The 18,161-nt window shown below is 43.6% G+C and overlaps 1 protein-coding gene across 1 annotated transcript; it reads right to left on the bottom strand.

Annotated features, from left to right (window-relative positions):
* Positions 1-633: 633 nt before the first annotated feature.
* Positions 634-17,121, bottom strand: LOC128825604 (galectin-9-like). The gene is made up of 10 exons (XM_054008245.1): positions 16,988-17,121; positions 14,419-14,507; positions 13,307-13,511; positions 12,563-12,682; positions 9,001-9,036; positions 7,873-7,923; positions 6,832-6,876; positions 4,827-4,915; positions 3,214-3,376; positions 634-2,116 (listed from the first exon to the last, which is right to left on the bottom strand). The coding sequence occupies exons 1-10, from the start codon at positions 17,027-17,029 to the stop codon at positions 1,970-1,972; spliced, it is 987 nt and encodes a 328-aa protein (XP_053864220.1). The 5' UTR covers positions 17,030-17,121; the 3' UTR covers positions 634-1,969.
* Between the last annotated feature and the right edge of the window lie 1,040 nt (positions 17,122-18,161).

Here is an 18,161-nt window from a genome sequence, read left to right as displayed (position 1 = left end):
CAAGTCGTTACTGCTCCGCAAATCTGTCTTCCAGGCTACCCCCCCTTTCACATTCAATCCCTATTATTTTTTTAAACACTTTTGCTTTCTGACTCATGAAAAGCGAGATGGCGGGGGGAGGAGATGAAATAAAACAAAGCAAATAAACTTATCAAGCTGGTATGTAGCTGCTGAGCAGCCATGTGAAATTACTGTCACCCTTGTGCTTTCTCTTTCCTGCCAGCCCCCCTTCCCGTAATGTTTTTATGTTTACGTCGGGGGAAGTGCTGCATGTAATGGTTAGTATGTATACAAGAGAATTGGGAGACAGGCGACCTGGATTTTATTTCTAACTTGACCACGGACTTGGTATGTGACCTTGGGCAAATCACTTCACCCCATTGTGCCTCTTCTCTATTTTGTCTATTTAAAATTTGAGCATTCTAGGAGGAGCACGGTCTCTTACTATGGGTTTGTACAGCATCTGGCATAAGGAATTCCTGGGTCCTCTGGGCACTCCTGTAATAAAATAATGTATTTGTAAAATACTCTGAGATCTTTCAGCACCAAAGGTGCTACATGAAGTGTAAAATATTCAGTCAGTTTGGAAAACCCCAAAACAAATAAAACCCCACACAATTCCATGACTTGTGTTTTATCCAGAGCAGAGATTTATTCACAGAAAAGAATCCTAAATATCCAGAATTTCATTAGCGTAGAGGGCAATTTTTTTTCCCAGTTGCATAAACTAATACAGAACCCTTTGTGAATACTAACAATTTTAATTAAATTAATAGCAATTCTGGAAGACAAACTCAGTTGATAGAAATATTTTAAAAAATGTACTGTACAAAGTTTACATCACATTTGAAAAGAAAATACGTCAATTTTCACCATATTACAGACTCCACTTACATACACTACTTAATTCCACCATTCCAGGAACTTCCCATTAACAGGAAGAGGAAACAGGGCGATTATAGGAAGGGATTAGAAGCAGCAGTGATCTGTTCTAATTCATTATGAATTTACTCCTTATATCAACTGGTCCGGACTGTAAATGAAGTCCCAGTGGTGGTGACTGATCTGAAGCCTTTCATAATTGCTTTCAGTACAGGAATAAATGGAACAGATAAAGTGCTCGGTATCCTTTACTGCCTCATCCCTCCCCCAGCCTGGGCTGCCGCAGTGTCTGCTGCATATAAAGCTCGGTGTCTGTCCAGCTGGTATCTGCAACACCCCATGTCATTTCCCAGTGCCTGGAAGGGGAACCCAGGCCCACCCTCTACACTGAGTTCCAGACCAGGGATCCTCTAACAAGCAACAAAGGTCTGCACAGTCCTACCCCTTGCTGCTGTTTCCCTGGGCTTTTTCCCACTTACCTGGCTTCCCTCTCCTAGGGGCTTGTCTACTTGGCAAGTTACTGCAGGGCAAGCCAGGTGAGAGTCTACAGCGTACCACCTTGCCGCGCGGTAACATCCCAGGTGAATTCTGCTATGACGGAGGGAAAGTTGCGGGACTTTAATGTGCAGCAAGTTGGTGCGCTGTAGATTCAGTTCTCCCCAGTAACTTGCAATGTAGACAGAATCTTTATCCATCAAGATGACAATACTCAACCTTAAGTTTGAAAAAAAAACCTGAGTTCTGAAGACAGCACCGCATTTTCTCCAAATGTTTTAATGTTAACTGTAATGCACAGATCCCTGATCATTCACTTATAAAATTAAGGTATCATCATAGTAAAAAGTCTTATAAAATGAACAATATGATCTGAACAGAAGTAACGTTCTAGCCTATGAAAAGCTTATGCAAAAAGCGTGGGTTGGTATTGTAGAAATAGCAGGATTACTAGTTAGGTTGAAGTGGTTATAAAAAAAAGAATTAGATTCTTGATTAAGTTTCAATAGCAAATTCCCTACTAAACTGCTAATTTTAGGAGGCATACACAGCAAATGACTTGGTTATGTAAATTGTATGGAGGATTTCATCTTTAAACCTGAACACAGGTCAGGATAACATCACCCCCTACTTCAAGCCTGTCTATCTGCTGCAGGTTAGGAACTCGATGGTTGTATTCAAACTGGTGTTGTCCATTCACAGCCACCTTAAAGCAGTGAGCGTCGCATAAAATCCAGATCTGCAAACCAAGGGAGGAAAAAAATCCCACAAACAGGCATTTAGAAATGAGTGTGAAAAAGCAATAGCTATGGATAAAAATATATAGAAAGCATCAAATATATGAATTTCTCCCTCTTTTTTAAAAATACATTTGCAAAGTTGCACTTGTAAATCATAGCAGTCATCAGTCTAGCGCTACGGGGCAGTGTGATCTGGTAGATTGAGCGTTGGACTGGAGTCAAGGACTCTGGAGTTCTGATGCCAGCTCTCACTGGTTTGCTGTGTGGCTGCGGGCAAGTCATTTAATCTCTATGTTTAAGATTTCCCATCTATTACGGGGGGTTATCAATATTTTCTCACTACCCCACAGGGCTAACTGGGCTCCACAACCCTGAAAACGTCAAACACTAAGAGTTATTATGGTGGGATTTACAATTTTAGTACAGACCAGCGCTCTCTCTGGGAAGCCTGCCTCCAGCAGAAATGTATATGGATGGTAAAGCCTTTGTGCAGCTAAATGGAGGGAAATTCTATTCAATGCTAGCTGGTCACTGGCTTATTCCCTGAAGCACAAGCACTGATAGTCCTTATACTGTTATCCTTACTATGAATACTGACCTAAACTTTCAAAAATGACAAGGAGTCTGGGGGCACCTTAAAGACTATCAGATATATTTGGGCATAAGCTTTCATGGGTAAAGATAAGAAATGAAGTTTTTTACCCACAAAAGCTTACGCCCAAATAAATCTGTTAGTCCTTAAGGTGCACCCGGACTCCTTGTTGTTTATGTGGATACAGACTAACACAGCTACCTCCTGATACTAAACTTTCAAGAGTGACTAGGGATTTCAGTACCTTTCTTTTTGGGCCGTCAGCTTGAGACACGTTGAAAAGACCTCATTTTCAGACAGTGCTAAGCACTTGCCCTCTGAAAAATCAGGCCCTTTTAAAGGGTCTCAAATTGGACAACCAAGAGTCAATAACCACTTAACAATTTAAGGTGCAATTTCTCTTCCTAAATGTGCCTAAGTGAATGTAAAGGCCTCAAAGGCCAAAAGCAAAACGTCCCTGTCAATTAGCATAACGAGTGACTAGTTTAAAATGGTTTTGCTCACTGTGAAGCTCTGCCCACAGCTGAGAGGCATGCCACTTGGCAAGCCACGTTCCTCTGGCCCCCAGCACTGGTTCAGCTGACTGTTGCGGACAATGGTCTTCTCAGAGAATCTTGGGTTTAGATGGAAGGCAACGTGTTCGCCCCATTTCAGATTGACATGGAATCTAAACACACCAGAGACAAATCACATGCATGAAACCCCCTCAGTTTTAAACAAACAAACCAACCAACATTCACTACAGTTTTAACGGGGGAACACAATATGATTAACTAGAAGGTGTGAAGGGCAAAGTGAGTATCAAGCGCAATAATACAGTACATGCATTTAAGCCACTTGAATAAACTAGGCATCTTTTTATTTTGCAGCTGCAATTTGTGGCTGCTTCAAGCAGTTAATAGTTGGCACCAGTTATAGAGCATTGAGTCACCTACTGTCTTAGTTTCAAAGATGCTGAACAACTGCAGTTTTCCTTCACTTTACATGGAAGTTGTAAGCCGTCCACTCCTCTGAGAATCAGGTAATCAGTTACCGGAATGTGACTACAAGTCAGGCAGTTAAATGTCGCCATCTGGGCTTGCAATTCATTATTCTCATAATGAATTGCCGTGCAAAGTAAAATACTTGGCTGAGGCCCCCTTAAAAATTCTGACCAACAATTTTACTCATCATTATTGTATTCTTTATGTTTAAACTCAACAACGAGCTTGGCTTTATCAAAAGGTTTGAAAGCTTTAGAGAAAATACATTTTTATACAATGTACACTAGCATCTACAAGTTGCACAGTCCTCTCCTGGTAATATACCACTGTCATTTTTAGTATAAAATGCCTTGACTGAAATGTCACATTCCTAGGATTAATTAACACAGTGCTACAACAACTTCTAATGAGATCTAAAAAAGCAGGCTCTGTCTTGTGTGGAAGAACTGCTTTCCTCCAATCCGCAGGGTGAAAATGTCACAGCTGTGTGTGTTGAATGAATTAGCTGGCCAGGAGATTCCAAGAGCTCTCAGCATCTCTAGCCAGGTGTCTTGACAGACACCTCGACTCAGCAAGTTATTCCAGACAGACAGACCCAATCACTGACATTAAGCATCACTGAAATCTAGGGTGCAGTTGGCAGCCCAGGCAAAATTTGCCATCGGGACTAAAATTTGCAAACCAAGAGCCAAATCTTACCCTCAGATGAACAAAGTGGCTGAAACTGAAGTCAGTGGAAGGAATAGTGACCTCAACTGACTCTCAATGAAGTCAATGCAAACCCTCTCATTGAAGTCAATGGGAGTTGATCCCCAAAACTGTTAATTAAACACCAATGATCCTGGCCTACTTGTAGTGGTGGTTATAGACATACAGGGATGTTGTGCAGCCACTGAGGGGGAAAGATGTAGGGAGAAACACCAGCCAGTTATAAAGGAAAAACCTTACGGATGCCAGGAATCTGTGTTTGTGTGCAGAGGGATTGCAGAACTTTGCCCCTAAGGCAGCTATTTAAAATATAACAATGACTGTACGCTGGAGGGAAAACCCTTACTGACAAGTACATCTTCCCTGAACTTCAGAGAAGTCTACATCTGGCTGCAATGCAGACATGGGGCTGTCTCTGCTACTTACCCGTCAGCACCATGAGGAATGGTCCCTGTTATTATGAGAGATCTTGATGGATTTAATCCTCCAACAATCGAAGTGTGGTATGGCACAGGCTAGTGAAAGATACAGGAAAAGAGGCTTAAAAAATATCAATCAGAACATATTTGCTTCCTTTTTATTTTCACTCACCAATGGGAGTCTAATAAATGCCCGTCAGTTAAAAACAAATGACAAAGGAAGTCAGACAGATCCTTCAACAAATGTGTCAGGATGTTTCAGGTCCATTTAGAGGTTGATTCTACTGCCAGTAGGGAGCACAAGTAATCTTGCAATACATTAGGCATTGCCCTGCACTGTGGGGTAAGCAATACTGACTGTATCAAGCTTCTGACACTAAGGCCTTGGCTACACTGGCAATTCACAGCGCTGCACTTGCTGCGCTCAGGGGTGTGAAAAAACACCCCCCCTGAGCACAGCGAGTGCAGCGCTGTAAACCGCCAGTGTAATCAGCGCCTGCAGCGCTGCACGCTCGCTCGCAGCGCTGCAAACTATTCCCCTCGGAGAGGTGGAGCACTTGCAGCGCTGCGAGAGAGCTCTCGCAGCGCTGGCGGCACGACTACACTCGCGCTGCCGCGGCAGTGCTGTGAATCCGCAAGTGTAGCCAAGGCCTAAGGGTATGTCTTTACTGCAGCTGGGAGAGCTTCCCAGCACAGGTAGACAAACAAACACTTGTTCTGTTGGAGCTAGTGAGCTAAAAATAGCAGTGTGGCGGCGGCAGCATGCGAGGTGGCTCAGGCGAGCTGAGTTCAAGCCTGCCCGACCCCCTAGGTACGTACTGCTTGTGCTGCTGTTATTAGCACACTGGCTCCAGCAGAGCTAGCGTGTATTTGTCCAACAGGGCTGGGAAGCAGGCTGGGCCCAGTCCTAGTCAACATATTCATAAATGATCTGGAAAAAGGAGGAAACAGCGAGATGGCAACATTTGCAGATGATAAAAAAACTACTCAAGATAGATAAATCCCAGGCAGACTGAGAAGAGCTATAAAAGGATCTCTCAAAACCGGGTGACTGGGCAACAAAATGGCAGATGAAATTCAATGTTGATAAATGCAAAGTCATGCACATTGGAAAACATAATCCCAACAGTACGTATAAAATGATGGGGTCTAAATTAGCGGTTACCATTCAAGAAAGAGATCTTGGAGTCATTGTGGATAGTTCTCTGAAAATGCACTCAATGTGCAGCGGCAATCAAAAAAGCGAACAGAATGTTGGGAATCATTAAGAAAGGGATCGATAATAAGACAGAAAATGTCATATTGTCTCTATATAAACCCATGGTACGCCCACATCTTGAATACTGTGTGCAGATGTGGTCGCCCCATCTCAAAAAAGAATATTGAAATTGGAAAAGGTTCAGAAAAGGGCAACAAAAATGATTAGGGGTATGGAACGGCTGCTGTATGAGGAGACATTAATAAGATCGGGACTTTTCAGCTTGGAAAAGAGACGACTAAGGGGGAATATGATAGGGGTCTATTAAATCATGACTGGTGTGGAGAAAGTAAATAAGGAATGGTTATTTACTCCTCAGAACATAAGAAGTAAGCGTCACCTTACTTGAATAGGCAGCAGGTTTAAAACAAACAAAATGAAGTATTTTTTCACACAACACACAGTTGGTCTGTGGAATTCCTTGCCAGAGGATGTTGTGAAGGCCAAGACTATAACAGGGTTCAAAAAAGAACTAGACAAGTTCATAGAGCATAGGTCCATCAGTGGCTATGGAACCTTTCCCATAAGAAAACTGTTCTGTACACTAACCTTTCCACTGTTGGATAACCGGGTGGGCATTATTCTTTCCCAATGTGACAATTCAGAGAAATCACTCCTCCTGACAGTCTTTCAGCTCTCTGAAATCACATTCTCGGCCGGAATTCTTTTTCATCTGATCTTTCAGCACTTCAGATTTAAAAAGTACCCACCTCCCCAGTGACGTCAACCACAAAATAATGTTATAAAGACTTACATAAGTTTGCGGCTGGTATGGTCCAGGTGGGAAAGCAGGATTTGACTGCAAACGGAAAGGAAAGGAGAAAAGATCTCACACATCTGAACAGGCAGCCGTGGGGGGAGGGATACCTCAGTGGTTTGAGCATTGGCCTGCTAAACCCAGGGTTGTGAGCTTGATCCTTGAGGGGGCCATTTAGGGATCTGGGACAAAAATCTGAATGGGGATTGGTCCTGCTTTGAGCAGGGGATTGGACTAGATGACCTCCTGAGGTCCCTTCCAACCCTGTTATTCTATGATAAACAGACAGAGTTAAAACAAAAGTGTGCTTACAGATTCCACAAGAACCACACTCCCAATTCTTAAAGGTAACCCACTCGTTCTTTTAACTGTGCCTTACTTCTGTGTAATGATTTTAAAAGTCTGTAACCCACACCAGGGTCTTTACAGTGGGAGAGGGAGGAGGTTCCAATGACAATTTTGAAAGGGGATATAGCAAGCTCCCTATTTAGATATTTGGTTAATAAAAGCTTTCTATCTGTGCTGCCTAAAGTAGAGTCACCGAGACAAATTCTGTTCTTAGTGACACCCCCGGAACCTCACGGAATTCCGAGAGCAGAGTTTTCAGCAGCGACACACAACAAAGAAAAGGGCCCAAAAGAACTAAACACTGGCCTAATTCTACTCTCCTTGACAGCAATGGAAGTTGAGGGTCCTCAGCACCTCACAGGATTGGACCCCAAGACAATCATTTCACATTAGTATCCATCCAAAAGCACCAGTCTGGAGTCTTAATATCGTGCACACATGAATGAGAAGGGTAAAAGTTGGCTGCTTTAGTTCTTCCTAAGCTTGCCTTAGCAGACCTGGAATATTGGGCTGGGCCATGTTCTGCTCTCAGTTACACTGATGTAATAAAATCCAGACTAACGCTATTCAAGCAAATTGAATTATTTTCTACTTACATGGGGTAAAAGAGAACTCTATTTAGCCCACTGAACCAAGCAGAAAATTTTCCCTTAATTTAATACAAATGGATTCAGCATCACTTGAACTCACACTATATGTTGATCCAGGAGCGAACTGTGTAGGTGGGAAAGCTGCACTGGTCTGAAAAGCAAAAGACAACCTTGGTACTTAACAAATAAAAGAATAGCCACTAGGCGGCACTAGCAACACAGAATGCAAGTGAATCTTTTCAGAGTAGCAGCCGTGTTAGTCTGTATCCACAAAAAGAAGAACAGGAGTACTTGTGGCACCTTAGAGACTAACAAATTTATTAGAGCATAAGCTTTCGTGGACTACAGCCCACTTCTTCGGATGCATATAGAATGGAACATATATATAATTAAGAGAAAAAAAACTTCTGAAGTGATAATCAAATGAGTATTTTGATTCCTGATGTCAGATTTGGGATCAAAAACCAGTGGGAGAACACTTTAACCTGTCTGGTCATTCAGTGACAGACCTGCGGGTGGCTATATTACAACAGAAAAACTTCAAAAACAGACTCCAAGGAGAGACTGCAGAGCTAGAATTGATATGCAAACTAGACACAATCAACTCCGGTTTGAATAAGGACTGGGAATGGCTGAGCCATTACAAACATTGAATCTATCTCCCCTTGTAAGTACTCTCACACTTCTTATCAAACTGTCTGTACTGGGCTATCTTGATTATCACTTCAAAAGTATTTTTTTTCTCTTAATTGGCCTCTCAGAGTTAGTAAGACAACTCCCACCTGTTTATGCTCTCTGTATGTGTGTATATATATCTCCTCATTATATGTTCCATTCTATATGCATCCGAAGAAGTGGGCTGTAGTCCACGAAAGCTTATGCTCTAATAAATTTGTTCGTCTCTAAGGTGCCACAAGTACTCCTGTTCTTCTTTAAGTGAATCTTTGTGACTATACAAATTAACCCTGAAAACGTCATGAAGAAAGCCCAGACAGTGATATTTTTTCTCTCCTTTGGCATACTGCCATTATTGTCTTTGCGTGCTCTGACAATAGGTTTCTTTCTGATAAAATTACTCAGAATCCTGTGGCTACTGAACAAATCTTGCTTCAGATTTTTTGTGGGGTGAAGAAATAAATATAGCTTGTCAGATTTGCTCTGTTTTCCAACTTTGGTTGATACAAGCCAACAAAAGGAACAACGTGCAAAAAGAAAGTTAAACACTTACGATCCCAGCTGCTCTAGCGCTCCAAGCACCTGGGGGCTAAATGTTATGAAAAAGAAAAAATTAGTCCAATGGCAAAAACAGCTGACAGAAGTAATGTGGTCTAGTGATTCCAACACCCATCTGGGAGTCAGGGGACCTGGGTACACACTCTTCCACGAGCTTGATACGCAAGCTTGGGCAAATGTCAAAGGGCCAGATTCTGCCACCCTGACTCACAGTGAGAAATAGCTTATTCCATGAGTTCTGGGAACTGGGAGTACGCATGGAGTAAGGTACGGTGCTCCCCAACGTGAGCAAATATGGCCCTCATCTGGCCCAAATTCAAGAAAGCAACCCTGTTTAGGAAGGGTGCTTAAGCATATGCTTATATCCCATTGACGTGAAGTGACGCACGTGCTTAAGAGCTTTGCTGTATCAGGGCTTCTATTTGTGATTCAATTCCCCCGTGTTATCAACAAAGGTAATACTTACAATTGCCTTCTCATTAGACCATGAATATTTACTATTAAAAGTACTGATGCAGAAACAGTTACATGAACTAGACAGAGTGTTAGGGTAATATATGTTGGACATGTTTAGACACTCTAAGCAACAGATTTCCACACTAGTGATGACACGCACCCTCCCAGAGAACATGCTGGAATTGCATTCTCAATCCTGCTCTTCTTCCCCTAAATATTTCTGTTTAAATTGATGATTCTTTAAAAAAATTGTATTTTATACATATATGGTCATGAATTTTCCAGCCGTTATTATTCCAAACTAATGATGACAGCACTGGTAGCAGACAGGTGTGGGGGTAAATACCATGAGAGTTTCCTCAGTATTCCTGTAATAGTCCTTTTAATTCACTGCTAGACTCTTCAGTGTGTGTCAAATAGTGAGCTAGTTCTGTTCGGTAGCCCCAGTGTTCACTAGACTAGATTGCACAATCAAAATTATTTCAATCTTAACTTAAAAAACTAGATTTGAACCAGATCTTGCCCTCTTTCCCTGAATCCTCAGATGAATTCCTTGCCCAATGCATCAAAAGCAAACCAGGATCTGCAATGGAGAATCAGTGGGGAAAGAGATTAAAGGCCATGAGCCAAGGGCAGCCCTGGAGTATGGAAAATTTAGCATTCATTAAAGTTCCTCAGAATTACACCCGGTTATTGTGGTACTTGATTCAGCCCAATGTCTAATTCACCAGATAAAGCAGTGAGAAGACTCTGCCCCTTCCCTTTTGCTCAAACAACAGTGGGGGGAAATCTATACACAGCAGTAGGATTATTGCAAAGAAACAGGAATTATAATATGGGAAAACAATGAGGGGCTTTAGTTTTTCAGTTAGGTTACAAATTAAGAATGCTCAAATGCACCTGTAAAATTTGATTCAATAAGACAATTGCTGTATATTAAATACTAACTATTCCAGATATCTTTGTGAAGGATTAAATATATGTCAAATACTAGATTATGAAATATTTATGTCATTGTGCATGGTTATAGTTTGCTCTGGGCATGGAAAATCTTATTATAAAAGTAGGTTTCTTAATTACTAGAATCTAGAGGTTTTTTTTTATTCTCCTAAGTCTTTTATATTTCCCCCCCAGCCCCACCCTCACCCCAGAAAACAGGAAACACCGCAGATGTTATACAAATCAAATAATCTGGACAATTATCCAAGAGATACCCTTAGTTGTAAGTACATCTCTGCAAGGAACTGATATTACATATAACACTGCATACTTCTTGAGGGAATTGCACAGATCTATGGATCTCACAGTACTTTCAAAACTTTAACTAGTTAAGCTTCACAACACAATCCTCAGATTACTTCACCCAGCACTCAATTACCAGCACGCCGATGGCTGCAGTTTATCTGAGCACCGCCACACTGTAAAACGGCAGAGGATACAAAGAAAGTATATTGTGTTCAACTGGAAGTACAGAGAGAATTCCCCCAGGAAGAATTAATTTACCTACATTGGAATCTGGACAGGAAAGGAGGGTTCACACCCCTAACTTTTGCAAGAAGAGCCAGGATCTTTAACACAGAGAAGGGGTCGGCACCCAGGTTTCACATCTAATTTGAAAGACAGTTCTTGCAGTAGCACAGCATTTATAAATGCCTGGCTGCTGTCTCTTGCTCACATACTCAGGTCAGATTGATTGCTAGAGTTGGGGTTGAGAAGGAATTTCCCCCCAGATCCAATTGGCTGGGACCTGGGAAGGGGAGTGGGAAGTTGCCTTCCTTTGCAGCACAGAGTGTAGTTCACCTGCTGAGATCATATAGGCACATCTCACCTAATAATTCTCTGTCATTGCAAGGGCCTCGGGCACTGGTGACAGTTTTGTAAAGGGACCACTCAGTGCAAGTGCACAAGAAACACACTTTGTTTACTGCAGGCTGGGAACTTCCTGCTTTACTCAACTATATACAGACTCTGTCTGTCTGTCTGTCTGTGAGAAAAACACACACTAATGAAACAGGAAATGAGGGAAGGGTGGAGCATAGCTCAAACCATAATACTCTGAGCCAGTGGCTCTCAACCTTTCCAGACTACTGTACCTCTTTCAGGAGTCTGATTTGTCTTGTGTACCCCCAAGTTTCACCTCACTTAAAACCTATTTGCTTACAAAATCAGACATAAAAATACAAACATGCCACAGAACACTATTACTGAAAAATTGATGACTTTCTCATTTTTACCATATAATTATAAAATAAATCAACTGGAATAGAAATATAGTACTTACATTTCAGTATACAAAGCAGGATAAACAAGTCGTTGTCTGCATGAAATTTTTTTTTTCTACTGACTCCGCCAGTGCTTTTTATATAGTCTGTTGTAAAACTAGGCAAATAATTGATGAGTTGATCTTACCCCCCCTGGAAGATCTCTGTGGGTGTAGTGTACCACTGGTTGAAAACCACTGCTCTGAGTAACCCAGTTAACCCCTTAATGACCACTTTACTACAGGCAGTTTGGTTTCTCCCATGACACACATTTTAGTTTCCAGAGGACTAAAATGTTATGGTCTAACTAAAGTCTTTGTACTTAAGACAGAAGTCCTGGGTAAAAACTAATGGCCTGTGATATTCAGAAGGTCAAACTGGATGATCTGATGGTCCCTTCTGGCCTTAAAAATACATGAAAGAATGAAGCCTCTTCTAACCCCGTGCTGGGGCATTGGTCTAGTACTGATTCAGAGAGAATCAGAATTGGTGACACCACTGGTTCTTTGTAGGCACCTACAAGTTCCATTGGTGACAGCAACATTGGAAGCACTAGCACAGACAGACATTGGCTTTTTTATCATCTTGGAGCATGACACGGCAATAAAAAAAATACCTGCACTCTGCCCACGCTAGCGTTTTCCCCACTGTCAGTCTAACACTGGTAAAGCTCCACCACTGGGAGCACTAGTGGGGACAAGGCCGGGTTGAGATATTCAGCAACTCACAGGATGTACTCAGATTCTTACTGGATCATGCCCCAAATCTCTGCAAATATTAGACTTTCTCCAGTTCCCTTCATGGTTCTGAAACACAATAATACATGCAATCGGCACTTACAGCAGTATCTTGGAAGCTGATGATTTCCACATCCACACCCCCAGACACACTTAGGTGGTTCACTTTAGAAAGTGGAATCCGGTGCTTGTACTGCACAAAGGGATTTCCATTTACAGCAACCTGTCATGTGTAAAAAGCAGAAGTTATTCTTTTGGAATAAAGGATAATGTCTCATGCCCATAAGAAAATGTAAGGTTTGATATTTAAAAAAACTACAAAACCTAAGAACAACAGAAATATTTCTATGAAGTTTTACAAAAATCTATTTTACAAAAATCAATTCAAAATAAACCAACATTTCCCTGCAGCTTTTGCAACCAAAACACTGCAGCACTGTGCTAATGCCTGAGAACCCAAAAGTGAAATTCACTAGAAACTGACTAAGAACTCAGGTAACACTGACTAGCCTTTGAATTATCTAAATGGATTAAGGCCGCAATCCTGTAAACACATATGCGCATGCTTAACTTTACTCATCTGAGCAGTCTCATTGAAGTCAATGGGGCTTCTCACATGTGTAAAATTAAACATGGGTAAAAGTGTTGCAGCATCAGGGCCTAAAATTCAAAAGTAAGCAGAGTTTTAGTCCATTCCCATTCAAATAAATGGAAAGACTCCCATTAAAGATTCCCTTTAAAAGGGAACTGTTTTAATATAACTCTTCAGATGTGAGAATGTTCCTTGATTCAGCAGAATACCCATTTTATAATGAATTTGCAAGTAAAATACAGCATTAACAATTACCTGGAATGAGTCGTGTTTTACCAAAACCCGAATCTCAAAGGGGTAACCTTTTAAAAAAGGCATTTCATATTTCCTCTCCTCTCTTCCCCAATTCTGACTTTCGCAAGTATTGCAAACCACACATCCACCCTCTTCAAATCGTGGGTTAAAATGAAAAGCAATATCAGGACTTGGGCAGGATCCACACTGAAAGTCTATCTTGAAGCTGTGAAGGAAAAAAGTACAAAGATGAACTAAACTGAGCACGGTTAAGAAATCTAGTGTGCTTGTATCCAAAAGAGTGTTTATAGAGGACTAGCCTCTGCTCCCTTTTAAAGATGTCTTTTCTGTCATTGCAACATTTCTACACGGAAAGTCTAAAGCAACATATCAGAGGAGTGGCCATGTTAGTCTGGATCTGTAAAAAGCAACAAAGAGTCTGTTAATCTATAAGGTGCCACAGGACTCTTTGTTGCTTTTTAAAGCAACATAGTAATGTATTATCACAATCTAGTCTATTGTGAAAACAAACCTCATAGTGTTCAGACTTAGTAGCTAAGCCTGTGCTAACTGATTTTATCCTGCTGAAAACCAACTAAGGTTATGATTCTCCAAACGCTTACTTCTGGGCAGAGACTTTTTTACCATGACTGGTCCCACTGAAGTTATTGGAACTAATCATATTGTTTAGGACTATTCCCGGTAGTAAATATTTGTGGGATCAGGGCTCAAAAGAACAACTTGAATATTTACAATGCATGTTTCAACACTACTGAGCCTATTACCAGTGTTTTAACTGGCCTTCCTTCTGAGATAACTGCATGACTGGCACATTATAAGATTGGAACTGTTTATTGTTGCGATAGCACATCTCTCAAAGGTGCATTTCCTATAGTATCAATTATTGTAATGTCAGGCCTGATCTTGCACGCTCTCAAAGCCACATCTGAACGACTCTGTCAACAGATTAGAACTGGATCAGTATTTCTGGGAATGGGGGAAACTTTCCAACAGACAAATTCCTCTGAGTCACTAGAGCTAACCTCCTAACCTCTTCCTGGTCATGTTCCAATATTCTCAACAGTTGATTTTAGGCACAGGAGTGGAGCAGCCGTATCCCTACAAGCACACACCTGTCACATGTAGGATGAACAGTTCCACTGATGATAACCGTCAATCCGTCATGAAGACCGCCATGAATAGGGCCAGTAAATGGGAGAGACTGGGGAACAGAAAGAAAGCAACACAGTGAACATTAGAGGGTACAATATTTAAACCACTTTTCTAATCCTGAATCGGTGTTCATCTCCCATTCATCTGGCCGTGGCTTTAGATTTCTCCGCCTGACGAGTCACTACAATTCCAGCCTGATGAACTGAAGTCAGTATGCCACAAAATTTCTCTCTGAGGACTGTTCCTAAAGAGCATGACTTGCTGTGTACGGGCACGTCCCTCACAGTCCAACTCCATAGGATGAAACAGCCAAAGCTCAGTCAATCCGAGTGGTAACAGTCAGCATTCCTTCCTGCCAGGCAGTGTGGCCTGGTGGACAGAATAATGGATTGGTTCAGGAGACCTGGGATCAACTCTCAGCTCCGCCCCCAGCCTGCTGGGTGACCACAGGCAAGTTACTTCCCCTCCCTGTGCCTCAGTTTCTCCATCTGTGCCCGGAGCTGAGACCCAGGCTCTCAGCCTCCCTAAATTGGTGGAAGCGCTCCTGGTGTGGTTCTACTCAGAAGCTGCTCAGAAGCTCGAAACAAAAAGAGAAGTTGCTTGAAGTAACAAAACAAGCAAACAGCCCAACATTACCCAAGCAAATTATATCTGTTCTGCATACAGAAGCATAAAAACAAGATCATTCCAGTTTTCACAACACAGACCAACACTGACTTTGTGGTTTTAAAAAATACATATATATTTTAATCTGAGTTTCTTTTTCCTCTCAGGCTTAGTTCTTTCATGTGTATCATTTTTTGTCAGAGGACTTGCGTGTAAGCATGCTACAATTTCCTATACCAATGGTAAAAGAATAATACGAAGAGGAGATTATAGGTGCAAAACTTGCAAGCATTTATTTGTAAGGAACCTAACAAGACAGATTTCCTCTTGTTTCGACAGATTTCTTTGCTGTGATCATTCATCACCCCAACCCTGGCAACAGTGCGCCTTTCGATTTTGGGTCTCTGGGTTGTTGCTCAATGTTGTCCATTTCCTGTCCCTCAAAGATACACTGCGGAAACACCTTGTGTAATTATTTACACCTGTGCAAAGTAGGTGTACAAAGATATTCCCAGCAGAGATTCTGATTTGACAGCATTTTGCACTCAGATGTAGATGAATACACAAGGTGCAGGGCAGTGGAGAATCATATTTCCTAAAGAGCATCTGGCTTTTTCCAAGAAGCTGTGAAATGCATTAGTCCAAAAGTGAGAAACGCAGTCACTGGGACAAATTTGTCCCTGGTATTATTGAAGTTTACAGCAGCAATGCATTGGGCCTACTGTCTTTTCCAAGGAACTGCTGTGACCCCATCCCCTTTCACTGGCTTATGAACCCTGGTGCCATATTACTTTCTCTACCAGACCCGGGACACTTGGGGCCACATTTCTCAGTGTATTTAGGTGCCTAAAGATACAGAAGGGGCCTATTGGATTTTCAAAAACGTTTACGAGTTTGGTGCCTGGAGAGACAAAGTGGACGAAGTGATATCTCTTATTGGATGAATGTCTGTTGATGAGAGATAAGCTTTCAAGCTATACAGAGCTGTAGGTCTGGGAAAGGTCCTCGGAATGTCACAGCTAAATACAGGGGTGAACGGAGAGTTTAGCACAGCGGCTCTCAACCTTTCCAGACTACTGTACCCCTTTCTAGAGTCTGATGTGTCTTGTGTACCCCCAAGTTTCACCTCACTTAAAAACTTACAGAATCAGACATAAAAATGCAAGTGTCACAGCACACTATCCCTGAAAAATTGCTGCTTTTCTCATTTTTATCTTAACTTTATAAAATAAATCAATTGGAATATAAACATTGTACTTACATGTCAGTGTCTAGCATACGGCGCAGTAGAAACAAATCATTGGCTATGAAATGTTAGTTTGTACTGACTTTGGTAGTACTTTTTATGGAGCCTGTTGCAAAACTAGGCAAATATCTAGATGAGTTGATGGACCCCCGGGAAGATCTCTGAGTACCCCAGGGGCACACGTACCCCTGCTTGAGAACCACTGGTTTAGCATAAGTCATTAGCACATATTCTAAGGGACCATTGAAGGTGTCCGGTTGCTTTTGAAAATCCCACTAGGTGCCCCTCTGTGGCGCTGGGCCCCGGCACATCTTTGGAAATCTGGTCCTTGGTCACTTTCGGCAGTGACTCAGCCTGCGCCCAGAATGGGGATTGGGAGGAGTAATGGCTCCAACTCAGGCAGGGGAGGAGCAACTTGGGGATAACAGAGAAACCCAAGAAACATTTCAGCTGCTACAAAATGGGGGTGGGAGGAGGGGACAAGAAATAATTCTTCCTGAGTTCTCCCCGATCTCTCTCCTGCCCCCGCCGTGCCCCAGCCAAGCCCGAGGGTCCCTCTCCCTGTGCCCCCCCCCATGTCTCAGCCAAGCCCGGGGGGTCCCTCTCCCTGTACCCCTCCGCCCCAGCCAAGCCCAGAGGTCCCTCTCCCTGTCCCCCTCCCCTTGAGAGAGACTCACCGGCTTGGAATAGGGCGCCAGCTGCCCGCTGTAATAAGCCATGGGAGCGACTGGCGCAGACGCGACCCCCGACAGACGGATCCTTTATCCCCGGCGCTAACGGGACTGGGAGAGAAACCGAAAGTGAGAGCGGCGGAGCCGGGGAAGCGGAGGCGGGGGAGGGCGTAGGCAGGGGTGGGTGAAACAGCCTGGGGGCAGGTTGGGAAGGGGGAGGGAGGCAGTGGAGGGGACGCAGACGGGGTGGGGGTGAAGGCAGGAGCTGGGGGCGCAGGCTGGGGGCAGGTTGGGAAGGGGGGGCAGTGGAGGGGACGCAGGCGGGGGGAGGGAACAGGCAGGGGGGTGAAGGCAGGAGCTGGGGGCGCAGGCTGAGGGGAGGAGGGGAGCAGGCGGGGAGGGACGCAGGCAGGAGGGCTTTGTCAGGCTGGGGGAAGGGGGCACAAGCGGGAAGGGGATGTGCAGGTTGGGGCAGGAGGGGCGCAGGCGGTCAGGGGTGTTGTGCAGTTGTGGGGAGAGGGGCACAGGCAGGGGAAGGGGGTGGTACAGGCTGGGGGGGAGAGGGGAGCAGGCAGGGGAAGGGGGTGGTACAGGCTGCGGGGGGAGAGGGGAGCAGGCAGGGGAAGGGGGTGGTACAGGCTGGGGGGGAGAGGGGAGCAGGCAGGGGAAGGGGGTGGTACAGGCTGGGGCGGGGGGGAGTGCACCAATGCAGCCTGGTGGGGGGGGGGTCTGAGGAGCACATGCAGGTGGGTGATCACAGGCAGGGGAGAAGGGGCACAGAGATGGAGAAGTGAGAGCGAGTAGTTGCTGACAAGGTGGTGTGGGGCAAGCCACGAGACTGGGGTTAATGTAATTAGGACACGTACCATAAGTAGTACCAGCATAGGAAACGGGCGCAAGATGGGACCCACACTCACAGGGTTGGGCCATGTCAGAAGAGCGGAGAGAAACAATGGCAAATCGTTTGCTTTACAAAGGGCACGAGGAGGGTGAATTACCCTCCAAAACACAGCGCGCTGGGTGGAGGACTCCGTGTCCCTGCTGGCCCCTGCTAACGCACAAGAGGGTGAACGGTGTTGCCAGTTGAGCAATCCACATGGACATGAAGGGTTAAATGTCCAGTAGCTGTATTTGGGGAGGGATAGCTCAGTGGTTTGAGCATTGTCCTGCTAAACCCAGG

Source organism: Malaclemys terrapin, chromosome 18 (assembly GCF_027887155.1).
Source record: "Malaclemys terrapin pileata isolate rMalTer1 chromosome 18, rMalTer1.hap1, whole genome shotgun sequence".
Taxonomy (NCBI): Eukaryota; Metazoa; Chordata; order Testudines; family Emydidae; genus Malaclemys; species Malaclemys terrapin.
Note: the sequence above shows the minus strand (reverse complement) of the source record. Positions and strands in the feature narration are given on the sequence as shown.